This window comes from Mirounga angustirostris, unplaced genomic scaffold (assembly GCF_029215605.1).
Source record: "Mirounga angustirostris isolate CCGP_5_RB_7025 unplaced genomic scaffold, mMirAng1.0.hap1 SCAF_9, whole genome shotgun sequence".
Classification (NCBI taxonomy): Eukaryota; Metazoa; Chordata; class Mammalia; order Carnivora; family Phocidae; genus Mirounga; species Mirounga angustirostris.
The window spans coordinates 6,422,553-6,447,396 of record NW_026991717.1 but is presented as its reverse complement, the minus strand read 5'-3'; the positions used below and the strand labels follow the sequence as shown (position 1 = coordinate 6,447,396).

At 41.3% G+C, this 24,844-nt stretch overlaps 1 protein-coding gene across 1 annotated transcript in view; it reads left to right on the top strand.

The window, feature by feature from the left end:
- Window positions 1-2,414: 2,414 nt before the first annotated feature.
- The window catches only part of TICRR (TOPBP1 interacting checkpoint and replication regulator), a 45,572-nt gene continuing 23,142 nt past the window's right edge, over window positions 2,415-24,844 (top strand). The window contains exons 1-13 of the mRNA XM_045899417.3: window positions 2,415-3,186; window positions 8,197-8,473; window positions 9,412-9,650; window positions 10,787-11,021; window positions 11,963-12,092; window positions 16,340-16,479; window positions 17,683-17,901; window positions 20,599-20,750; window positions 21,921-22,018; window positions 22,361-22,454; window positions 22,548-22,627; window positions 22,791-23,030; window positions 23,523-23,619. Coding sequence (XP_045755373.1) covers window positions 2,524-3,186; window positions 8,197-8,473; window positions 9,412-9,650; window positions 10,787-11,021; window positions 11,963-12,092; window positions 16,340-16,479; window positions 17,683-17,901; window positions 20,599-20,750; window positions 21,921-22,018; window positions 22,361-22,454; window positions 22,548-22,627; window positions 22,791-23,030; window positions 23,523-23,619 — 2,664 coding nt within the window. The 5' untranslated portion in view covers window positions 2,415-2,523. The remainder of the gene's footprint in view (window positions 3,187-8,196; window positions 8,474-9,411; window positions 9,651-10,786; window positions 11,022-11,962; window positions 12,093-16,339; window positions 16,480-17,682; window positions 17,902-20,598; window positions 20,751-21,920; window positions 22,019-22,360; window positions 22,455-22,547; window positions 22,628-22,790; window positions 23,031-23,522; window positions 23,620-24,844) is intronic.

The window sequence follows — 24,844 nt, the reverse complement described above, 5'->3', positions numbered from 1 at the left end:
AGATTTTTAAAAATGACTCAATTTTATGTCACGTAAAGAAACTCACTTCAGGGGTGCCTAGGTGGCTCAGTCGTTAAGCGTCTGCCTTCGGCTCAGGTCATGATCCCAGGGTCCTGGGATCGAGCCCCGCGTCAGGCTCCCTGCTCAGCGGGAAGCCTGCTTCTCCCTCTCCCACTCCCCCTGCTGTGTTCCCTCTCTCGCTGTGTCTCTCTCTGTCAAATAAATAAATAAAATCTTAAAAAAAAAAAAACTCACTTCAAACAATGATATAGGTAGGTTGACAGAAAAAGAATGAAACCAGATATACTGTGCAAACACTAATCAAAGAAAGCAAGAGAGCTATATTAATAGCAGACAAAGTGTTTCAGAGCAAAGAAAATCACCAGTTACAGAGAGGGATATTACATAATGATAGAAGGGCCAATCTACTAAGAAGACATAGCAATTCTAAATGTGTATGCATCAAACAACAGAGATGCAAAATATATAAAGCAAAATAATGATAGAACTGAAAGAAATAGACTTATACACAATTAGAGTTGAAGACTTCAACATCTCTCTCTCAACAACTGATAGAACAACTAGACAGAAAGCACAGATACAGAAGAACTCAAAAACATCACTAACCAACAGTATCTAATTGGTATTTATAGAACACTCCACTCAACAATGGCAGAATATACATTGTTTTCAAATACTCAAGAAGCATATATGAAGGTAGACCATATCCTGGGCTATAAAATAACCTCAATAAATTTAAAAGAATTGAAATCATACAGAATGTGTCCACCAATCAGTGAAATCAAACTAGAAATCAAAAATAGAAAGATAACAGGGAATCTGCAAACAATTGGCAACTAAACAACACACTTCTAATTAATCCATGGGTCAAAGAGGAATTGTCAAGAGAAATTAAAAAATACATGGATGTAAGTGGAAAAAAAATACAAGGTGTCCAAATTTATGGGACACAGCTGTGCTGAGAAGAAAATTTATGGCACTAAATGCATACCTTAGGAAAGAGGAAAACTCTCACCTAAATAATCTACGTTCTCACTTAAGGAATCTAGAAAAAGAAGAGCAAAATGAACCTAAAGCAAAACGAAGGAAGAGGAAAATAAAGAGCAGAAATCAATGAAATTGAAAACAGAAAAAAAAAAAAATCAATGAAATGAGCTTTCTTTGAAAAGATCAATAAAACTGATAAACCTCTAGTAAGACTGATATTAAAAAAAAGAGAGAATACAAATTACCAATATCCTGAATGAAACAGAGGTTTCACTGCAGACCCTGCAGACAGGCGGAGTCTTGAACTGAACCCGCAGCTTTTACTAAGCCTCCCAATGTCATCCTCATCATCTGGATTTTAACCCCTGACAGCTCTGTATATGCAACCCCTAAGGAGACCTTGACCCATGATTCCCTCTTTCCTTGACCTTCCTACAGTATACCATAAACAAACTCCCCCTTTGTCGTCAGCCTCTACTGTTAATATTCCCTTTACCTTCTTGCCCTTTTGGAAACCTGGCCTCTTCTATTTGCAACAGGAAATACTTTTTATTCATTAAGTATATTTCCCCCCCGACTATGAAACAAGGAAATACAGAATTATAGAAAATTTAGAAAAGTGTAATATATATCCTTTTTTTAAAAAAATCATCATGTCATCACCATCACAGACAACTTTCAGTACAGTTTTAACAGCTTAAAAATATACACATAGAAAATCGGGGGTTCTCTCTCTTTCGCAGTCCTTTTTTCAACTATTGTTACGTATAATAAGCTACATGATGTTCCTTCCCCTTAGGGTGTACTATACTTTAGTCATTCGCACTTGAGCTGTTTCCCAATTTTTCTCGTCAGGTAACTCGATGATGTACAAACGTCTTTTATTTGAATCTAATTACCTTCTTCAGAGAAACTCCTTGAAATTATTGGGGCAAAGGAAGTGAACTTTAAATTGTTAATAATTTTTTCTTAAATTACAGAAAACTAAAGTCTTCATCATCGGATTCGAGGGTGGCTTCATCCCAGTTTGAGTCAGACCATCTCCAAATCCCTCCCAGTCAGTACCAAGTTTGCAGTCTTAGTAAACACCTCCCAGCAGCCCGCACCTACGCCTGCGCACAATCGCCCAAACGCAGCCCTCCAGCCCAAAAGGGAAACTTAAGGACACGCCCCCGAGGCGCCACCTCTTTAAATTTTAAAACGAAGGCCCAAGCCAATGAATGTTAAGTTTCTCCCGGAACAGGGTGCCCCGCTCGCAGCCACGCCCTCCACCAATCAGGCAGAGAGCTTTTCCGTCGCCCTTCCAATCAGCGCCAAGGATGGAGGTTACTCACGTAGGTTACGTAAGGCAAGTGACCAATAGGAGCTGACTTTGGGGGCCGACTCCGCCAATGGCAGGAGCACTTGGAGAGCGCGGGAGCTTTTCCACCAGGGCTCCTGAGGGAAGCGGTGAATGGCGCTGGTTCTCTGAAGCCCGGGCCGACAAGAGAGCCCCGGGGCGGCGGCGCGGCCGACATGGCCTGCTGTCACAACGTTATGCTGCTGCTGGACACCGCGGGCGGTGCCACTGGCCGGAGTCCGGTCCGGCGGGCCGCCCTGCGCCTCCTCACCTACCTGAGTTGCCGTTTCGGCCTGGCCAGGGTCCGCTGGGCCTTCAAGTTCTTTGACTCTGACGGGGCGCGGAGCCGGCCGTCGCGCGTGTCCGACTTCCGCGAACTGGGGGCCCGCTCCTGGGAGGACTTCGAGGAGGAGCTGGACGCAAGGCTCGGGGACGGCGCCCACGGCGCCCACCTGCCGGGCCCGGCGCCCAGGGCCAGCCACACGCACAGCGCCCTGATGGAGACGCTGCTGGACTACCAGTGGGACCGGCCCGAGATCACGTCGCCCACGAAGCCGATCCTGCGCAGCAGCGGGAGGAGACTGCTGGACGTGGAGGGCGAGGCCAAGGAGGCCGAGACTGTGCTCGCGGGCTTCGTGAACGCGGTCTTCCTGCTGGCCCCCTGTCCGCATTCGCAGAGGGAGCTGCTGCAGTTCGTGTCCGGCAGCGAGGCGCAGGCTCAGCGCCTGCCGCCTCCCCCCAAGCAGGTGATGGAGAAGCTGCTGCCCAAGAGAGTCCAGGAAGTTATGACCGCCCGAAAAATCACCTTGTACTGGCTGGATACCACCGAGTGGCCGAAGGTAAGTTCGTGGTAAACTCAGACTTGGCGCACGGTGCCCTGCTGGTTCACCGGAACCTGGAAGCGTCCGCAGAGCCGCCGGGAGACCCAACGAGACTAGCACGACCAGCATGTGTCCCTTCAGAAGGGAAGCCCTGTGGTCATAAACCGGGACGATAGGTAGGTCCTTGGTACACACTAAGGTAAGCGTTTAGGGCCCTTACCTGCCTTCCCAGGTTCTGTTTTTCCTACACGCGACGAATACTCCAGCATACTGAAGCATCGTCTAGTCGGTCAACAAATCTTTCTTTTTTTTAAAGATTTTATTTATTTATTTGACAGAGAGAGACACAGCGAGAGAGGGAACACAAGCAGGGGGAGTGGGAGAGGGAGAAGCAGGCTTCCCGCTGAGCAGGGAGCCCGATGCGGGGCTCGATCCCAGGACCCTGGGATCATGACCTGAGCCGAAGGCAGACGCTTAACGACTGAGCCACCCAAACGCCCCAGATTTCATTTATTTATTTGATAGAAAGCACGCGCAAGCAGGGGGAGCAGCAGGCAGAGGGAGAAGCAGACTCCTCGTGGAGCAAGGAGCCCAATGCGGGGCTCGATCCCAGGACCCTGGGATCACGACCTGAGCCGAAGGCAGACGCTCAACGACTGAGCCACCCAGGCGCCCCTCGGTCAACAAATCTTGACTGCGTGTTCTGTCTTATCCGTCACCCCGAATGCCAGTGCTCACTCTTCTGTGCCAGTCCAAACTTCTAACGCGTTGCCCCGTGGCAACTACTGAGTCTCAACTTCTGAATTTCCACGCACTTTCGTGGCACTTACCCTTTCCCCACTCTATTTTCCTATATGCAAGCCTCTTACCTTCCATCTAGTCTAAAAATACCTGAGAGGCAGGCACACAACACCTTTGTATCCCCTGCAGATGGGTATTGAACATTGTACGAGTTCAGTAAGTAGTTGTTGACTAAAGCTTACAGTTGTAAGTGGCTCATTTGGATTTTTGTTGAGGCATTGGGGCCCCTGCTCCTGTTAAGTACTCCGAGATAAGTATGTATTTTTTTTTTTTAAGATTTTATTTATTTGAGAGAGAGAGAGAGAGAAAACGGGTGGGGGAAGGAGCGGAGGGAGAAGCAGACTCCCCGCTGAGCAGGGAGCCCAGTGCGGGGCTCAGTGCCAGGACCCTGAGATCATGACCTGAGCCAAAGGCAGAGACTGAGATGCCCAGGAGCCCAATAAGTATGTATTTTTACCCTCACTATTTTCTTCCTCTCACCTTCTTTTAATTAACAAATAGTCATTGAGAAGCCATTGCACCAACTGCCTACTCTGTTAAAGTTGCGGAGGGCGTGGTGGTCAGCTGAGGTGGTTTACCTTCTAGTGAGGAAGCTACATTAAACAGATCCGAATAAACAGGTGAGCAAGAGGAGGTAGAAACGTGGGGTGGGCGAGATTTATGAGCAGAGGAGATGAAGGAGGAGGAACAGGAAGGTTGGGAAAGAACATTCCAGAAAAGAGGGGGTATAAATACTTGAACTGGAAAGGAGCTTAGTTTGTTTCAGAAAGCACATGTCTGTAGGACCTAGGCAGTAAAAGTGCGGATTTTCTTCTAATTGATGAGTAATGGCTTAACCAGGTAAAAGATGTGATTCCACTTCTTGGAAGCACATGTAGCTAAACTAGGAGTGGGTTAAATTGCAAGATTACAAATGGAAAATGAGCAGGTACTTAAAAAATGATATACACTGTTAAAATTTCCAACATGCTTTCACATTCAAAGCCCAGAAATGGTAAATGTAAAATAAGGCAGCAGTGGTGGCTCAGTTGGTTAAACCACTGCTTTCAGCTCAGGTCATGATTCCAGAGTCCTCGGATCGAGCCCCGCATCGGGCTCCCTGCTCATGCAGGAAGCCTGCTTCTCCCTCTGCCTGCTTCTCCCTCTGCCTGCCGCTCCCCCTGCTTGTGCTCTTTCTCTCTTTCTCTCTCTCTTGCTATCTCTTTCTCTGTGTCAAATAAATAAAATATAAAAAAAAATAAAAAATAAAAAAAATAAGGCAGCAGTGGCTTATCAAAGAAAGGGAAAGAACAAAGGTGTTTAAGGGGATTGTGAACATTTGATGGAGAAAATGGAATCCTGGAACTTAAAATTTGTTAAGGCAGCAAATCAAGTATTGGACATAGTACACAACATGTAACTGCTTGATTTGGGGTAATTGATACCAAATCACACCAAAGACTTTATTCTGGAATTATATCAAATACTGGCTAGAAAGAAATCTTGGCACATGGGCCTTGCAGATTCTTCTACCTTTTCTTTTTTTGGAATAGTATTACAATAAGTAGATTGACAGTATCTTCTTAAAGATCTCTTCCAGTTCTGACATTCCACCATCTGAGGGGATGGGTCTTCTCTGAGGCTTCCCTTCTCACATCTGCTATGTTGTTTACCCTAAGAAAATGCCCATCAAACAAGCTTTTCTGTTTTTTTTTTTTTTTTTTTTTTCTGGTGAAGATTCATCTTTTCCTATTCAAAAAGCCTCTGCCCAGCCACACTGAGGAGACAAAAGGGAGCTTTAGGTTAGTCCTTGGAGAGCTCTCACTACAGGGGTAGAGAGAAGGGAAGGAGAGAAAATCCAGGTCCTATCTTGTGGAGCTCACAGTCTGGGAAACAACTGGAAGAAACAGAACCTGGACTCACAGACTGGGGGAGGAGGGATCCAAGCACAGAACTCTTACAGGATGGAAGGGAGCATAGAAGACCACTGGCATGCTTTCGACTTTATACCGGATTTATTCAGCCACATTTATTACATATCTGCTGGGTGCTGGATGTATCAGTGAATCAGACAGATGTAGTTCCTGCTGTCTTGGCGATTATAGTCTTTTTTTTTTTTTTTAAGATTTTATTTATTTTTTAAGTAATCACTACACCCAACGTGGGGCTTGAACTTAACCCTGACATCAAGAGTCCCATGTTCTACTGACCGAGCCAACCAGGTGCCCCTGAATTTATAGTTTTGTGGACATCTATAAATCTCCAGATTTGAAACTTATCACTAAGACTTGTCTCTCAATCTGTAATATGCATAAAAATGAAAAATGTGACCATACTCTATATAGTGATTGTGTTATTGTTTTTTAATCATGTGCATATATTCTCATCAAAAGTTAATGTCTTTTTCAACTCTTATTGAAGCTTTACCTTTCAACTGATAAGCAGATTTTTTTTCCCTAGCTGTCCTCTAGCCAGAATATCTGACTATTTCAACAAATTTTTTGTTTCCCTTTGGCAAAAAATCCTAATCAGGATCTATGGTATATGAACTAGCTTACTGTTTTCCCCCATAGCAGTGAACATAGGCATGGACATATGGATGGTAACAGCAAATTTTAATTGATTAATTTCCAAACTGGCATGCATAACTGGAACAAAAGTTTTACAATATTTTGTTTATCTTCAGTACATGAGATATTTTCTGTTGTGCTCTGATATTTTCTATTCTGGTTTTTTTTTTTTTTTTTTTTTTGATGCTGGTCATGAGCCAGTCAGTTGATCCATCAAAGGATCCATCTGAGTCCACCAAAGGGCCATGACCCTCACTTTAAAAGCACTATCCAAGATAGTTCTTGGTTCTTGGACTAGTCTGTTCTTGCCTTGCTGTGACCTTGGGTACTCTTATGCCCCTTTTTGAACTTGAATATATGAAAAGTTTGGAGATGACTTTGAAGACCTCACATTCCATACCAATTTATGATCTATAATTGTTAACTCCTGTGGAGTAGGCAAACCAGCATAATAATTGTATTTCGGGGTAGACGCTCTTCCATCATGTTCCTATACTACTTAAATATTGTCATGTTATATTGTGATGCTGAGTTAAACATTTCACATTATTGCGGTTTTACTCTACCCCCAACTTTAAGATTCTAGAAGACTGAGACTAGGTCTTGCTAATTCATGGCATATAAAGGTTGCTCAGTAAGAGTTTGTTAAGGGGTGCCTGGATGGCTCAGTTGTTAAGCGGCTGCCTTTGGCTTGGGTCATGATCCCAGGGTCCTAGGATCAAGCCCGCTTTGGGCTCCCTGCTCCGCGGGAAGCCTGTTCTCCCTCTCCCACTCGCCCTGCTTGTGTTTGCTCTCTCGCTGTGTCTTTCTCAGTCAAAAAAATAAGTAAAATCTTAAATAAAAGGACAATTCTTATAAAAAAAAATAAAAGTTTGTTAAAAGAAGGTTAAATGGGGCGCCTGGGTGGCTCAGTTGGTTAAGTGACTGCCTTCGGCTCAGGTCATGATCCTGGAGTCCCAGGATCGAGTCCTGCATCAGGCTCCCTGCTCAGCAGGGAGTCTGCTTCTCCCTCTGCTCCTTCCCCCTGCTTGTGCTCTCTCTCATTCTCTCTCTCTCAAATTTAAAAAAAAAAAAAAAAAAGTTGAATGAACAGTTGTCTGTGTGTGAGGAAATAAAGACTGGCTTTTACAGAGAAAGCAGGATTTGAGCTAGATTACCCAAGTTGGAGAAGAAGGGGAAAGCATGGGAAACAGCATGAACCAAAGCATGGAAGATAAAGTATGGCATGTTCAGGAAACAGTAAATGGTTCAGTGTCCTGGAAGGTAGCAGTGGGTGAGGGAAAGATAATGTGTTTGGAAAGGTTGTTTAGGGCTGGGCTATCCCCAAGAGTTACTTTATCGTGGAGGCAGTGGGAAGCCCTTGAAAGTTTTAGAGAAGTAGCACGATCAGATTCATGATTTGCAAGAATACTTGGAGCAACATAGAGGACAGATGAGAGGCAGGACACAGACTGGAGAGGCTGTACAGTAAGAGTCTAGGCAAGAGATGACAAGGGCTGTAGTGAGAGCAGGCTGTACGGTAATAGGATACTGACCGTTTGTGTGTGGCTTAATAAATACAACAATTGAGTAATTCGATCCTTTAACGTAGATGTCTACTTTCTCCTGCTCTCCCCAAGCTTTATTTATGGATGCCTCATTTATAACCACCTGAGTTTCTTTGTAATTTTTATTTCAGTTGTGGGAATCCCCGGACCACCGTGGGTACTGGACAGTGTGCGAACTGCTCCACCTTGTCGGAGGCACTATCTTACCATCCGAGACTTTCAGCCAGGATTGTACTAAAGCTGGGAAAAGACTGCTTGGTAGTGAAAAAAAGCTGGCAAGTGAATCTCCCCTCTCTTCATGGATTTCAACTCTGCCACCTGATGCTACTTTGAACTGTTTGCTCTATAAATCTGCCTATGAAGCCTCATTTCCACGGATGGAAGGAACATTATTTCTCCCTGTTGAAGGTAAGCAAATACTTTTTGGGGGGGGTTTATGGTCTCAGGTACATTGATTTCTTCAAGGCAAGCCCATGCTTTTCTTTAGAGTTTCCAACAGCCTAGGCACTCCATTAATGCTTGTAATTAGAAGGTGTCTGTGCAGAATCAGGTACCACAGGAAAGCGTTGAACATGGGCTCAGTGTATCTGCCAGCCCACCTTTAAAAAGAACTAGTGAGTCATTTTTAAAGAATTTCCCAGCTGTTGAAAAGAAGGATAATAGTGTTCAGGTGCCCAAGTAAAGGGGTGGTAGGATTTCCTGCCTCATAGAAGAGACTGATAAATGGAAGACCATAGAGAAGCAATGATTGATTAAGAGAAGAAATAACAAATTAGTGAACAGCCTCTGAAATTGGTGCCTGTTACCAGGAAGAGCCAGCATGTTAGACTCTTCGTAAGTTTACTGTATGATCTGTAGAGTGAATCTCACTTCTGAATCCCATATCCACACAAAAGTCCTACTCTGTAGAGATGTATACGTAAAACTATGTTACATACATTGTGTGCAGTTTAAGGAAATTTCAAGAGTAGTTTTGTTTAAGCAGTTTTGTCATACATAATCTTTAGAATTCAACATTCTTCTAAGATGTGATACACTGTATTTTACAGATTTAAGCAGTGTTGTCTTTTTTATAACTCATGAGTATTGCTTGAACACTTATTTCTAAGGCATAATTATTGGGAAGTTCTGACATTTAGTTGGACCCTTGTGATTCCATTCATATGTAGCTGTTCCTGTAGAACAAAATGCACCTGCTCTGCTGCTCTGTGGGCCTTGGGATGAGGGATGAAGCGCAAAGTGACGATACTCGGACCGCACGGACAGTCTCATTTTTTTCTTCTTACTATTAAATCTGTTTTTAGTAACGATTACATTAGAATCTTAATATTCCTTATTTCCAACAGGCAAAGAGACTCAAGAAACATGGACGGTCACCCTAGAGCCCTTGGCCATGCATCAGAGACATTTTCAAAAACCAGTCAGAATTTTTCTAAAAGGCACGGCAAGCCAGTGGTCTCTCCCAGCGAGTAGCACGTTGGGCACTGAGAGCTGGATGTTACAAAGTCCAGAGGAGAGCAAATCAACTCAGAGGATGTTATTTCAGCAGCTGGTAAGCAGGCTGACGGCTGAGGAGTTACACCTGGTAGGTACCTGGCACATGCTAAATTATTCTTGTCTAAAAACACACTGGTGAGGTGAAATTAATGTGTTTATCAAATGCCAACGATTGTTCTGCATGACGTAGTTTCAGTTACACATGTAGCATCATGCCAGTGCTCCTTCGTGAAGAAACAGTTCATAAAACTGCATGTACCTTAATTCCAGCGAAGTTAAATTATATTCTTATATGGGAACAAAAGGCAGTGGGCCGAATGGAATGCAAGTATTAGTTTAGGGTGGTGAAGTAATGCCTGGTTTCTAGTTATTTTGTAAGTGTTCTATTATATATTTATTAACTTTATATAATAAATATTTTTTAAAAGCCCTACACTGTAAAATTAGGTGTACTAGGGTTTAGTAGTTACACAAACTTAGAAATGTCTTCTGAGAAATACATATATACCCAGATTTGATTGAAAGGTGATGGTTATTTTTAAACAAGGAGCAAATTTCTTACCTTACTTTGTCTTTTGCCTTTGTTACCTCAGAAGGCTTCTATCTTCTGGATCCCATTGTGAGACACTTAGAGAAAAGCTGTATAGTCTCTGAACCGATGTTGTTCTAAGAGTTGTGTGTTCTGATAGAAAGAGCACTGGGTTGGGAGTCAGGCGGTCTGGATTGGGTCTCAGCTCTGCTGCCCAGCTGTGTGATCTGAGTAAATCCCTTACGTGGTAGTACTGCCTCATGGTTAAGAGTGTGGGTTTCAAATCCATATGTGCTTGGCTTCTGCATCTAACTGAGTGACCTTAAACAGGTTATTTATTTCTCAGCCTTAATTCCTCCTCTGTAAAAGGGGGATAATAATCATTTTTACCTCAGAGTGGGGTTGTGAGGTCCTCAGTTTTGAGGACTCGGTGAGTTATAATAAGCACATCATAAGTGCTTAGTAAATATTCCTGGTAACCTTAGGTTTTTCTTATTTATAAATTGAGAGATTAGGATTATATGGTCACTAAATTCAGTTCTAGCACGAATACCCATCCAGCCTGTCTTTTCTACAGTTTTCTCTTTTATAATAACAGTCATTGGGGGAAACTATCATTCTGTCTTTTACTAAGCTACATTCTTCTTTAGCCATAGGACAACCATCTTCTCAACTAATTAGAACTTCTGATGTAGGTTGCCAGTGTGGACCCTGGTGAAGACTGGCCCCCCATCACGGGAGTTATTTCCCCCCTCTCTACTACTGCTACAGTCCTCACCGTGTTCCGCACTGAGGAGGCTGAATTTCAAAGACCTTTTCTCCAAACACTTGTGGCAGAGAGCCCCCAGGATACAGCTTCCCTTTTCTCTGATGTTGTAGATATTGTATTGAATCAGATTCACAATTCACTCGAAGATCCTGCTGCCTGTGGTAAGCTTCTGAACCAATAACTAACATACTCCAGGGCAGTGGTTTATAGTTCTTTCCACCATCAGAACTTTTTTTTCACTGTGCTCTTAGTAGAACCCCAATATCTATTAAGAAACAGATAAAAGTAAGCTACAATACTTCAGGCAATTTAAGTCATTATTATTTATAGAAATCCTAAAGCACTTCTGAGGGGTCCAAAGGCTCTGTGAAACTGGGTTGGAATCAAAGGTATAAGATGAAACTTGTACTAATATATTTAATGAAGACTGCATATAAAACTGTTGTGATTCTGTCTACCTTCCAATTTGTTGCATTGTTACTAATACAACACAAACCTTATTTATGCTAGGTAGATAGAAATATAATCAATTTGATACTTACTCCATTCATTCATTCAACAGATTTATTGAGTGGCTTCTGTGGCAGGCACTGTTCTAATGGGAATGTATCAGAGAACAAAATATACAAAAGTCTCTGTTCTTAGTGTACCATCTAGTCGGGGGAAACAATAAGTAAGGAGGTTGCATAGTATGTTTGAAAGAGATAAGTGCCATCGTAATAAAGCAGGAAAAAAGGAATGGGGAGTGTAAGGGGTGGGTTTGAACAGGCTTTGCTGAAAGAGTAATATTGGAGCAAAGGCTTGAAGGAAGGTGAAATGGGAAGAATGTTGCTGATAGAGGCAACCCCAAGCGCCAAGGCTCTGGAAGGGTGTGTGTCTGGTGTGTTTGAGGAGCTATGAGCTAGCCTACATTTGTACATTGTTGGGGTACCACTTGGAATTGGTGGTGTGGATGAAGGAATGTTGTTAATGATGTGGCCTTGTGTGTCCTTTGTGAGAATGCCGCCTGTCCAAGGGCGGAGCAAGCGCTTGCGTTCTCCGCTTTGGGCCTAATGCCTCTTTTTCTTTCCTTCCTCTCCCATCTCTGCTCCTGTCCCTGTAGCTGCTGCTGTTCCAGAGTGGGCCCAGCAGGAGCTCGGCCGCACTGGTCCCTGGAGTGCGGCTGTTGTGGAGAAGTGGTTTCCTTGCTCTAACCTTAGTGGTGCCAGTTCAAGTTTGATGGAGTCATTTTGGTAAAACTTTTTTATTTCTCTGGATATTGGTGGATGAAATCAGCTCTCACTTATCTGCACATGGGTTGGTTTGTGTAGTATAGTCCAATAATATTAAAAACTAATTAAAAATGGAGAGCATTGTTTAATGGTTATAGAGTTTCAGTTTTACAAGATGAAGAGAGTTCTGGAGATGGGTGGAGGTGATGGTAGCTTAATTATGAATCTACTTAATACCCCTGAACTGTGTACTTAAAAGTGGTTAAGATGTTACATTCATGGTATGTATGTTTTACCACGATTAAAAAAAAATTGGAAAAAATTAATTACGAAAGTAAAATGCACTCATTATGGAAGTCAGAAAATATTTGGTATTAAATCTCAGTAAAAATGAAAAATAACATTTGTGTAATGCAGCTAAGTTTATACTTCAAGGAAGATTTATAGAATTTATCTTTTAAGGAAGAAAAGTTAACCAATTAACTAAGGGTCCAGTACAGGAAATAACACAAGGGAGTAAATCCCAAAAATAAGATAGTAATAAAGATAAGAACAAACATGAATCACAGGAAAAAAAAAATCAACAAACATAAAGTGATTCTTTGAGAAGCCAAATAAAATAGAATTATCTATAGCAAAATCAAGCAGTGTTTTTGTTTTTTAAAGATTTTATTTATATGAGATAGAGCACAAGCAGGGGGAGTGGCAGGCAGAGGGAGAGGGAGAAGCAGGCTCCCCGGTGAGCAGGGAACCCAATGTGGGGCTGGATCCCAGGATCCTGGGATCATGACCTGAGCCAAAGGCAGACGTCTAACCGACTGAGCCACCCAGACACGACCATATTAGAAATGTAAAAGAGGGGCACCCAGGGCTCAGTCAGTACAGCATCCGATTCTTGGTGTCGGCTCATGTCATGACCTCAGGGTCATGGGATTGAGCCCTGCGTCAGGCTCTTTGCTCAGCGGGGAGTCTGCTTGAGATCCTGTCTCTGCCTCTGCCTGCTCCCCTCCCCCCACTCTCTCAAGTAAAGAAATCTTTAAACAAAAAAAAAAAGAAATGTAAGAGAGATAGAAGAAATTCAAAATAGTATTAAGACATAAAGTTAAGATTTATTTTTTGCCATAGAGATAACCAGTTGTTCCAACACCATTTGTTAAAAGATAGTCTTTTTCTCATTGAGTTCACTGTGGCACCTTTGTCGAAATAGTTCACCACCATCATGTAGGTCTATTTATGAAAAGAACCTAGTCCAGACAGTGTGTTAATATCACATTGTCTTGAGTACTGAAATCAGGTAGTCCTCTCAACTTTGTTTTATTTCAGAATTGCTTTGACTATTTTAGATCCTTTGTGTTTCCATGTAAATTATAGAATCAATCTGTTAATTTCCACCAGAAAAGCCTGCTGGGATTTTTGACCACGAGTGCATGGAGTCTGTAGGCCATTTTGAGAAGAACTGACTTAATAACGAGTCTTCTGATTCATGAACATGGTACAGCTCAAAAGGGCTAAGACAGAACAGGTGCACTTTCCCCTATAAGAAAGCAGTGTTTACCGTAAAGCTCTAATGAGTAGGGCAGCGTGGCATGGGTGAGATGATCAACAGAGAGACCCATGCAACAGTAGAGTGCCCCCAAAATGACCCACACCTGTATGGGAGCTCAGCATATGACAGAGGCAGAATTATAAATGTGGGAAAGAATAGACTGTGCAATAAATGGTGGTGTGACAGTTCGCTCTCTAGAAGAAAAAGGATAAAAATTAGATTTCTCCTTCACAACATACACAATGAAAAAGTCCTAATAAAATTTTAAAAACAAGCATGAAAAGTAAAGCTTTAAAATCGTAAGAAGGGAAGATGAGTAGTTCAGGCTGGGAATGGATTTCTTATATAAAACCTAAAGCGTTCAAACCATGAAGGAAAATAGATGACTATAATTTAAAATTTTCTGTATGACGAAAAAGGACTAGTCATAGGCCTAGGTGGCTGTATCCATATAACTAAGAAAGGATTAGTATCTAAATTAGTACAGAGTTCCTAAAAATCAACAAGGAAAAGACAAGCAATTGGGCAAAGAATGCGAACAAGTGGTTCATGCAATGAAATCCAATAGAGCAGTAATTTGAAAAGCTAAGATACTCAGTTGGGGCACCTGGCTGGCTCAGTCTGGAGAGCATGTGACTCTTGATCTCAGGGACCTGAGTTCAAGCTCCACACTGGGCATAGAACTCAAAAAAAAAAAAAAAAAAAGATGGTAGTTTAGATAAATGGAAATGAAAACCATAATAAGAAAAACCCCGCAAGATTCTATTTTATACCATTAGGTTGTCCCAGGTCAGTAAATCTGATCTAGAACAAGGGGAAATGACACTTTAGACAATAGAATTATAAATGATTACAACCATTTCAGAGAGCAGGTTGTATTCCTAGTAAAGCAGAAACTTCGCATACTGACAACCAGCAATTCCATTTATGTGTGTCTACATTAGAGAAGTTTTTGCACAAACGTGAGGAGAGCTACTCTTGATTGTTCACTGCCAGTCCTTAAAAGTGAAAAAGTGGAAAGAACCAGCTGTCTCTCAGTGGGGAAATGGAGAAACAAACTGTGATATAGTTATACAAGGGAATATTACAGATTAGTAAAACTGAATAAACTAGAGGTATTTATATGCTCATGAAAAATATGTTGAGTACAGACAAAAAAGTGCAAAAGGATGATGTATGATACTTTTAAAAACTTAGAATGCATATGATAGCAATTTATATTGGTTTCCATACATATGTATGTCTCTATAAACACAGGTCTAGGAATATCTCTGGAAGGAAGTGATGGGAAAAGATAAGAGTGGGCTTTTTTGTGTGTCTGTAATGCTTAATTTCACTAAAAAATCTGAAGTAGATAGGGTAAACCATTAGCAAGTATTTAATCTTGCTGGGAGGTATATATCTAATAATGCTTTCTCTACTGTGTATTTGAAAGGTTCATAAGTTCTAAACAAACCCTCCCCTCAGTGAAAGGAAATCCCAGCACACTTAGGGAGAATTAGTCTGCTTCAGACCTGCTACATGTGTGAAACTAAGAGCCCCAGCAGATTCAACTCATGTCACCATAACTTCCTCCTACTTTAAATCAAGTAATGCATTTTGAAAGTTGTGCCATTTTCTTCTTTCTTTCTTTTTTTTTTTTTTTAAATTTTATTTATTTATTTGACAGAGACAGCGAGAGAGGGAACACAAGCAGGGGGAGTGGGAGAGGGGGAAGCAGGCCTCCCGCCGAGCAGGGAGCCTGATGGGGGCCTCGATCCCAGGACCCCGGGACCACGACCCGAGCCGAAGGCAGACGCTCAATGACTGAGCCACCCAGGCGCCCCGAAAGTTGTGCCATTTTCTTAGTTTGCTTAGTTTGCAGTGACTGATCTGTAGTCCTAGGCAGAAAAGCATTTGATAACTAAAACTCTTGATCTCAGGGACCTGAGTTCAAGCTCCACATTGGGCATAGAACTCAAAAAAAAAAAAAAAAAAAAAAAAAAAGATGGTCAGTTTAGATAAATGGAAATGAAAACCATAATAAGAAAAACCCCGCAAGATTCTATTTTATACCATTAGATTGTCCCAGGTCAGTAAATCTGATCTAGAACAAGGGGAAATGACACTTTAGACAATAGAATTATAAATGATTACAACCATTACAACCATTTCAGAGAGCAGGTTGTAATCAGCCCCTCAGCCCCACTTCATCCCCTTCTCATCAATCCCAAATTAGTTTACTACAATGTGAAAGAATTATTCAGAAGTCACTGTGACACTTAATATACTGTTACATCAGTATATTAAGTGAGTAAAAAATACACTGAGTAAAAAATAACTATGGATAAGTCAATACTATATGTCATGATTAATGGTTTTGTGAACAGGTTGCTTCCATTCCTGAGTGGTTTTTTTTTTTTTGAGGGGCTTAAACAACAAACATTTATTGTGTCACAATTATGGAGTCTACAGGTCTGATTATTAAGGTGTTGCATTGGTTGGTTTCTTCTGAGAGCTATGAGGGGGCAGTCTACTGCGTATTTCTCTCCTATCTTCTAGTGTGAGTGTTTAAATTGTGAGAAGACAGGGACATTTTCCCTCCTGAGAAAAAAAATTTTTGAAGGCTTCTTGTGTGGACATCTTTTGATTAACTTTTAAAAGGATAATGAATTTTGTTGTTATAGCATTTTGGAAAAACCAGAATTTCAGCTTTATACTAGACATCTTGCCTTGTTCACAGGTTACTACAGGCTGCCTCATCTAATAAGGAAGAGTCTTCCAAAACTGAAAATGAATTAACATGTTGCCTGTCCGAGCTCTACCAGAGAAAGTCTCGGGAAGAATCCGTTGTGTCCAAGGAGGAAGACAGCAAAAAGAAACGTATGTGCATAGACTGTTTTTTGAGCGTGTAACGTTTTAAAAGATTGGCATTCCCGGGCGCCTGGGTGGCTCAGTTGGTTAAGCGACTGCCTTCGGCTCAGGTCATGATCCCAGGGTCCTGGGATCGAGTCCGCATCGGGCTCCCTGCTCTGCAGGGAGCCTGCTTCTCCCTCTCCCACTCCCCCTGCTTGTGTTCCCTCTCTCGCTGTGTCTCTCTCTGTCAAATAAATAAATAAAATCTTTAAAAAAAAAAAAAAAAAAAAAAAAAATGGTAACTGAATAAGAGAAGGACAAGTTCTTAGATTTCAAATTTGAAAATGATTACATTAGTTACGAAAGTGATGTTAAAAAATCGCTCACAATCCTACTTTCTTAATAGGCCATTTCCATTTTTAGATATGACAGAAATATAAATCCAACTTTATGTGCTGCTTATAAATACTCATCTGCTACCTTGCCTTTTTGGTTACTATTCTACCTCATTGCTTCACAAAATTTACAAAATTCTTGCGTTGTCAAACAGATTTTCAGTTTTTATCATTATAAATAATATTAGTGTACATCATGCATGTGATTTTTTTTTTCTTTTTTCTTTTTTTTTTTTTTTAAGATTTATTTGACAGAGAGAGATAGTGAGAGCAGGGACACAAGCAGGGGGAGTGGGAGACGGAGAAGCAGGCTTCCCGCTGAGCAGGGAGCCCGATGCAGGGCTTGATCCCAGGACCCTGGGATCAAGACCTGAGCCGAAGGCAGACGCTTAATGACTGAGCCACCCAGGTGCCCTGCATGCAATTTATTTTTTGAGTGCCTTCCTTAGAATAAGTTGTCAGGAACAAGTTACTGTACCAAAAAGTGGGAGAAAGTAGCTTTTGATGCAGACTGCTCAATTGCCTTTTAGGAGAGTTTCGTCATAACTCTGACCATTGGGGAACACCAAAATGGGTCTGTTTGGCATTTGTCTTGCTAAAAATCATCTGATCCTGTTGCGATGTTCCGTTCCTAAACCTCAGTTTAAAGAAGAGCTCTCTTTCTACTCCAGGTTGTAGGTACAAGGAGATGCATGAACCACCAAATTGAGATCCTCCTGAAGGGATATACTTTATTTTGGTATTCTTTCACAGACTATTTCATCTGAATTAAAGTGGTTCCTAAATTGGCAGAAGTGAAAGCTATTTTCCTTTTCTCTCCATGCTGTTTTGGAAGGAGGGGTCCCTCGGACTCCAGTGCGGCAGAAGATGAACACCATGTGCCGCTCCCTGAAGATGTTGAACGTGGCAAGGCTGAATGTGAAGGCGCAGAAGCTGTGTCCAGATGGCAGTCCAGAGGCGGCCGGGGAGAAGGGGGTCCAAAGGCCGGCCGGTGGGAGGACAGCAGATAAATGGGAAAACAGAGGAAGGACACTAAGAAGCTCTAAACCTAAAGGTATTCCTCAGTTCCACAGCTTTTTGGTGTCTAAGGCCAGGTTTACTTTTTCATACCTCAGATTCTTGTAAGTTTTAATCCTATCCGTCAATTAATGAATATTTATCAAGCATCTGCTGCATTCCTCAAAGTATGTTATGGGGAATACAATAAAAATAAGATGGTGTCCTATTCTCAGATTTATGATCCAGCAGCAAAGATGATAATAATGAATTCATATATGCAGATACACACACAATACATAATGAACTAATGCAACCTAATACACGAGATATATGCAGATACACACACACACACACACAAAATACATAATGAACTAATGCAACCTAATACACGAGAGAGCCAGGAATCTACAACAGGAAGGACTTGCCTGTTGGGGAAGTAAAGACATTACTAGGACTGGTGAACGGGAAGGGCAAGTCTTGGGCCAGAACAGGCTGAGGAGGCTTCTCAGGAGTCAGGGGAGCCCAGGCTAGATGCTAAGGAGCAAGCAGAGTTGATTGAGATGGCAGCAAGGTAAGAGAGAGCATGCTAGATAGGGGATTGGCATAAGCAAAGTCACAAGACTGGCCATGGCATGGCCATATGAGAGGTGGTTAAAGAAGCTTTATACATTGAGGAATTAAGGGAGAGGAGAAAGCTTTGGGAGTGATCTAGGGTATTAAGGTCTTTCAGAGTTGGACAGAAAAATTTTGTCCAGTAACATTAATTTTACTATTCTTTTTTCTTTTTTTAAGATTTTATTTATTAGAGAGAGTGAGAGAGAGCATGAGAGCAGGGTGAGGGGTAGAGGGAGAAGCAGACTCCCTGCTAAGCAGGGAGCCTGACGCGGGGCTCGATCCCAGGACTCCGGGATCACGGCCTGAGCCAAAGACAGATGCTTAACCGGCTGAGCTACCCAGGTGTCCCTAATTTTTACCATTCTTTGTTTTCTAAAAAAGGGATAAAATTGCAGTAGGTTTCTCATTTCTCAGGGCACGTTCAGAGCCAGTCCTGTGGGAGGACTGTAAAGATAGCTTATGGACTTCGGGCAGTAACTGCATGATGTCACCTTTGATTTCTTTTGAGAATTCTGGAATAAATAAATAAATTCTGCGCCTTGAAGGATTTTTTTTTTTTTTTTTTTTTTTTTTGCCTGTGGAATGTTAGAGTCATAGATAATCATCAGTCTGAATGAGACAATGTCTTTAATGAGCTAATAAAAGTATTTGAGAATGTGGATGTTTCATTCAAGGGAGAGCAAAATTAACAGCACCCAAGACTGTATGCTATTAACAGTTTCTGGACTAGATTCTGAGCAGAAATAGACCTGCCCGACAGGGGCACACAGCTTTTTGACAAAGGTGCCCCAGTAATTCAGTGGCCAAAGGATAATCTTTTCAACAAATGGTGCTGGAACAAATGGGTGTTTGTATGGAGAAAATGAACTTCAACCTTACCTCTTACTAGTATTTCAAATCTGTGCTCTATTTTTTCATTCTAATGTTGCTTATTTATGCTTTCTCCCATTTTAAATGGCTCAGTTTTACTATAGGTTTCTGTATTTGGGTTCTCAGAGAATCATTGTTTTGTTTCTGTTGATCTCTCTTGTTTCCTTTTTATTTTTCCTATTCATTTTTGTTCCTATCTTTATTCCTTTCTTTTGGGGTTTACTCTCATGTTATTTCTTGTGTTGGGCCCTTAGCTGATTGGTTTTTATTTTTTTTAAATTTTTAAATTTTTTAAAGATTTTATTAGGGAGAGAGCGAGAGCATGAGCAGGGAGAGGGGCAGAGGGAGAAGCAGGCTCCCCACTGAGCAGGGAGCCCGATGGGGGGCTCAATCCCAGGACCCCAGGATTATGACCTGAGCCAAAGGCAGATGCTTAACCAACTGAGCCACCCAGGTGCCCCTATTTTTTTTTCTTTAAAAGATTATTTAAGTCTATGAATTTTCCTTTAAGTTTAACTGCATTAAACAAGTTTGCCATATTCTGTTTTCATTGATACTTATTTCTAAATAATTTCTGACATTCATAATGTAAGGGAATTTTTTAATCCAATCTGATAGTTTCTTTTACCCATCAAGTATATTTGTAAAATAAATGTTTATAATTACTGATAAGCTTGGATGTTTTTTAGTGTCTTATTTTGTGCTTTCTATAGTTTTTATTTTTTCCTTTCTAGCAGACTATGGGATTAAACAAGTTTTATTTCTCTTTTTCCTTTCTGCTAGGTTTGGAGGTTATATAGTTTTGTTTTGTTTTGCTTTTTTAAGATTTTATTTTTAAGTAGTCTCTATACCCAACATGGGGCTTGAACTCACAGCCCTGAGATCAAGAGTTATATGCTCCATCAACTGAGCCAGCCAGGCACCCCTATAGTTTATTTTCCATTAATGATTATCCTTAAATTTATAACATGCACACTTGATTTGCAAAGCCTTAAAATTATCATCTCTGCAATTTCTCAGCCTCCATACTATTGACATTTTCAGTGGGATAATCTGTTGTGGGGGCTGTCCTTTGTGCTGTAGGATGTTTAGCAGCATCCCTGGCCTCTGCCCACTAGATGCCAGGAGCATCCTCCTCATCCCCACCAGTCTGGCAACCCAAACACAGTCAAATGTCCCCTGGGAGGCAAAAATTCTCAGTTGATAACCACTGGCTTAAACAATACAATGACTAGATGTGATGATCAATTTTATTTTTTTTTCATAGATTTTAAAACCGAAGAGGAGCTCCTATCTTACATACATGAAAATTACCAAAAGACTGTGGCCACAGGAGAAATCATGTTGCATTCATGTGCTAGGAATATGATATCAACCATTAAAGCATTCCTAAAATCCAAAGGCACCAAGGAATTAGAAGTAAGAGAGTATGGGGTGGTTGGTTGCTTGTTGGTGGGTTTGGTTCATATGTCTTGGGAAATGACTATTATGTGGTGTGTGATTCACAAGTAAGATAAGCAAGGGGGTGAACATAATTCCAGACCTTGGAAGGGGGACATGGTGAACTGGCAGAAACCCAGGAAATAGGCCAAGTGAAGGTAGTGGTAATTACATATACTTCTTTTCTAATGAAATCTCTGTCTTCAGCTGCATGTTAGCTGCATGAATTAAGCTGGTGTTTTTTACCCAGAGTCACCTAGAACACTTTTTTAAAATGCTGATGCCTAGCTTCCTCAAGACCAACTGAAACAGATCTTTGGGGCTTGGGTCCCGGGCATATGTACTTATAAAAAGCTTGCTAGATGATTCTTATGCACAGGGAGTACTGCCAATCATTGGTTTAGACCATGCTATCATTGTCTTTATTCATGGTTAGTGGTACAAGCCAGGCGCCTCTAAAGTGGACAGGAGTTGTTTACAGTCTTTTTTCTTTTCCTTTCTTCCTCTTTTTTTCTTTTCTTTTCTTTCTTATTTATTTAAAGTAAGCTCCATGCGCAACTCAGGGCTTGAACTCACAACCCTGAGATCAATACCTGAGATCAAGAGTCAGATGCTCTCTGACTGAGCCACCCAGGCACTCCCATGGTCCTTAGATTTCTCAGTCACTAACTTAATGGAATCTTTTTTTTTTTTTTTTAAGGAAGGTCAGATATGCAGACTTGTTGTAGCCATGCCCCCTTGCTCTCAAATACTTTTTACCCTGCTCCTTTTGAAAATACGAAGGAAAAAGATTCTTTTTTTTTTTTTTTTTTTTTAAGGTTTTGTTAGAGTGTGTGAGCAGGGGGTGGGGTGGGGGAGAGGGAGAGAGAGAATCTCAAGCAGACTGCATCAAGCACAGAGCCCAAGGCGGGGCTTGATCCTAGGAACCCTGATGTCATGACTTGAGCTGAAACCAAGAGTCTGACACTCAACCGACTGAGCCACCCAGACACCCTGCACATTCATTTCAACTATTTTTCATTCACATGAAATAAGGGAGCAATTCGTAAGGGAATGTACTTCCCTTCTTAGGACATTAATCAGCTGTGAAATGAATTAGAAATAATTAGTAACTCAGAATTCTCCTATGTAATAATTTTTTATTTTCAGATGAACTGCGTGAATCAAGTAAAAAATAGCCTCTTAAAAACTAGCAAAAGTCTTCGACAGAATCTAGGGGAAAAACTGGATGAAGATAAAGTCAGAGAGTAAGTAACTACCTTGATTTATTTACTTATTTTTTACCATCACTCCAAAACAGCTCTAAGATTTGCTTGGATCCATTTAAAATTGATTGATAGATAAATAAGTAAATAAATAAATAAATACCAACTCGATTGCCAGTTGCTCACAGAGGCTTTTTGTGGTTGATTCTTGGTGATGTTCTGACGTGCAGTTTGAGTTACCTATTTACCTGATAAGCATATCGTTATTTGGAGAAGGCAGGGGCTCTTCTCCTTTTTGGTTGTAGGTTCTTTTGTAAACCGATCTTTGCTCTCAGTTAAATGGCACTTAAGATAGATACGACCCAGGTGTTTTATTCTGTCAAGGTGCCAGCTTCAGGTATTGCTTCGTTTGGAGCTGTGTCTGCAGTGCCCTTCCGTCCACGAAAGCATCGTTGAGATGGAGCAGGTGGTGAAGGAGGCAAGTATATAGCTCAGTGCTGCTGGAAATAAGCCTGAAGGCTCTTAGCTTCCCTGCAGAAAGCATATGGTAATTTTCGAATATCTTCTTCAGGTGACAGACTTGCTGCGCATGGTGTGTTTGACTGAGGATTTGGCATACCTAACAAAGTTTCTGGAAGAAATTTTGGGATTGTGAGTTGGATGACTACTAACTTTAGAACTATTTTACCAGGAACTGCATGTGGTATTATGTGAGAATTGTGGAATTCTCAGGACTGTTTGTCCTGCTGGATGAGGGATGGAACAGAGAGGGTGGAATGGTGGCCATTGTATATTTAACCAATCTATTCCACAGGTATATTGACTCGATCCCGAAGACACTTGGAAATCTTTATGACAGCCTAGGGTTTATGATTCCTCAGAAGCTGGCTGGTGTCCTTCCTCTAGATTTTTTCAGTGATGACTCCGTGACACAAGAGAACATATCCCCCCTTCTTTCTGTGCCTCTTCTGTCAAGTGCTCATAGATCAGTGTCGGGTGGCACTGAATCTGACCAGCTGGAGGAGCTTCGAACCCGATCAGCTAAGAAGAGAAGGTGGGAGCTCAAGGAATTGAAGGAATTACTTGCTCTGTTGTAGTTCTGACAGAGGGCAGTTGTCTTGGTATATAACTTGTTGAATTACTAGTTGCCCTTCTGTCTGAATCCCAGGAGCCATCTATTGGCATTCCTAACATGCAGCATCTGGCATCCTTTTTATTATCCAAGGAATATACAGGATTGATAATGTAGTCCCCAGTGCCCTTGCCTATCCACGTGGGGTCTCCAGGAGCTAGGAGCCTTTTATGAGATAAGCTTCGGACTTCAGTGTACTTTCTCTTTTCCTTGATGCTCTTCGTTCTTCATAACTAGTTGAATTGATAGTAGTTAACTTTTGGAAATTGTGAAGTTGGCGTGTTTTGCTACAAATTCAGACCAATGCCAACATAACTGGCTTTTATTAGTGTATTATTTTCAACTCTGATTCTTTTCTAATTTACTCGTAATCTCTTTGAATGTATAATGGCTGTTTGTTTCTGTTTTTAAAAGGAAAAATGCATTAATAAGACATAAAAGCATTGCAGAGGTTTCGCAGAATCTTCGACAAATTGAGATCCCCAAAGTGTCCAAGAGAGCTACAAAAAACGTAAGTTTTTTCCCAATGGACAGGAAATAGTGCTACAGGATCTGTTTCTTCCAGCATGAGTTGACACAATAAATAAGCTTGAAGGGCAATGTCTCTACTTTGAGGAAGTGGACACTGGAGGTTACAGAAATAAAACAAGATGTTTTTATGAATGAGTATTCAACTGGAATCCAACAACTAAAGAACTATAAATTTGCTAAAGATTAACCAGTTTACCCAAAAGTATGACAGTTAGAGGTGATACAAAGAAAAACAGAAAGGAATGAATAAGTTAAAAAATCTTTAGAGGAGCGCCTGGGTGGCTCAGTCATTAAGCGTCTGCCTTCGGCTCAGGTCATGGTTCTAGGGTCGTGGGATCGAGCCCCGCATCGGGCCCCTGCTCAGCAGGAAGCCTGCTTCTCCCTTTCCCTCTCCCCCTGCTTATGTTCCCTCTCTCACTGTGTCTCTCTCTGTCAAATAAATAAATAAAATCTTTAAAAAAAAATCTTTAGATAAGCAAACTCAAAATAATAACAAAGCAAAGAGACACTGAAAAATAATGTGCATCATAATAGGACTTTCAGGACTTGCAGACCAGAAGGTACTTTTCAGTACATTTTACTTAAGTAAGGTGGGGTGGGGGCAGCTGTCGTGAAGCCAGGTGATTGCTGGTTTGGTTTTTTTTGGTGGCAGGTGTGAGAACTTGAGGCTTTCTTGGTTGCAAAAAAAGAAACCCAGCTGGAGTCTGTTTATTAAGTAGAATTGATATCTTGTTAAGGAAAGAAGGGAGACAGTGCATTGAAACTTTTTGAACTGCGTGAACTATCTGAGAAGAGTTAAAATTCTGTAAGAACTAGCTTTACTAGCATTAATCATCACAGTAGTGCTTCTGTTTCTAGAGATGTATAGCTGTCCTTTGGAATTGGAGGTGGGATTGTTGTTTTAAGAGTTAGTGGTGTTCACTTCCTTAGTATGCCTTAATAAGTATAAGTGAAAAAATGCAAATCTTGTGTATCTTGGAATCCTGATTGGAGAGCGGGAAATCCAGAAGTGGGTGACCACAAAGGTGTCAGACCTCCTTTCTCTCTAGATGTTACAATGATTTGCAGTCCTTTCTAGCACTCCTTACATCAGCCTCTATATGGTAGTTCATTCTTCAAGAAATATATTGGCATAACTGGAAAGAAACAAAAGCTTTAAAAACAATTCCGTTGTTTAGATGCACCTAGATTTTTAGACTATTGAA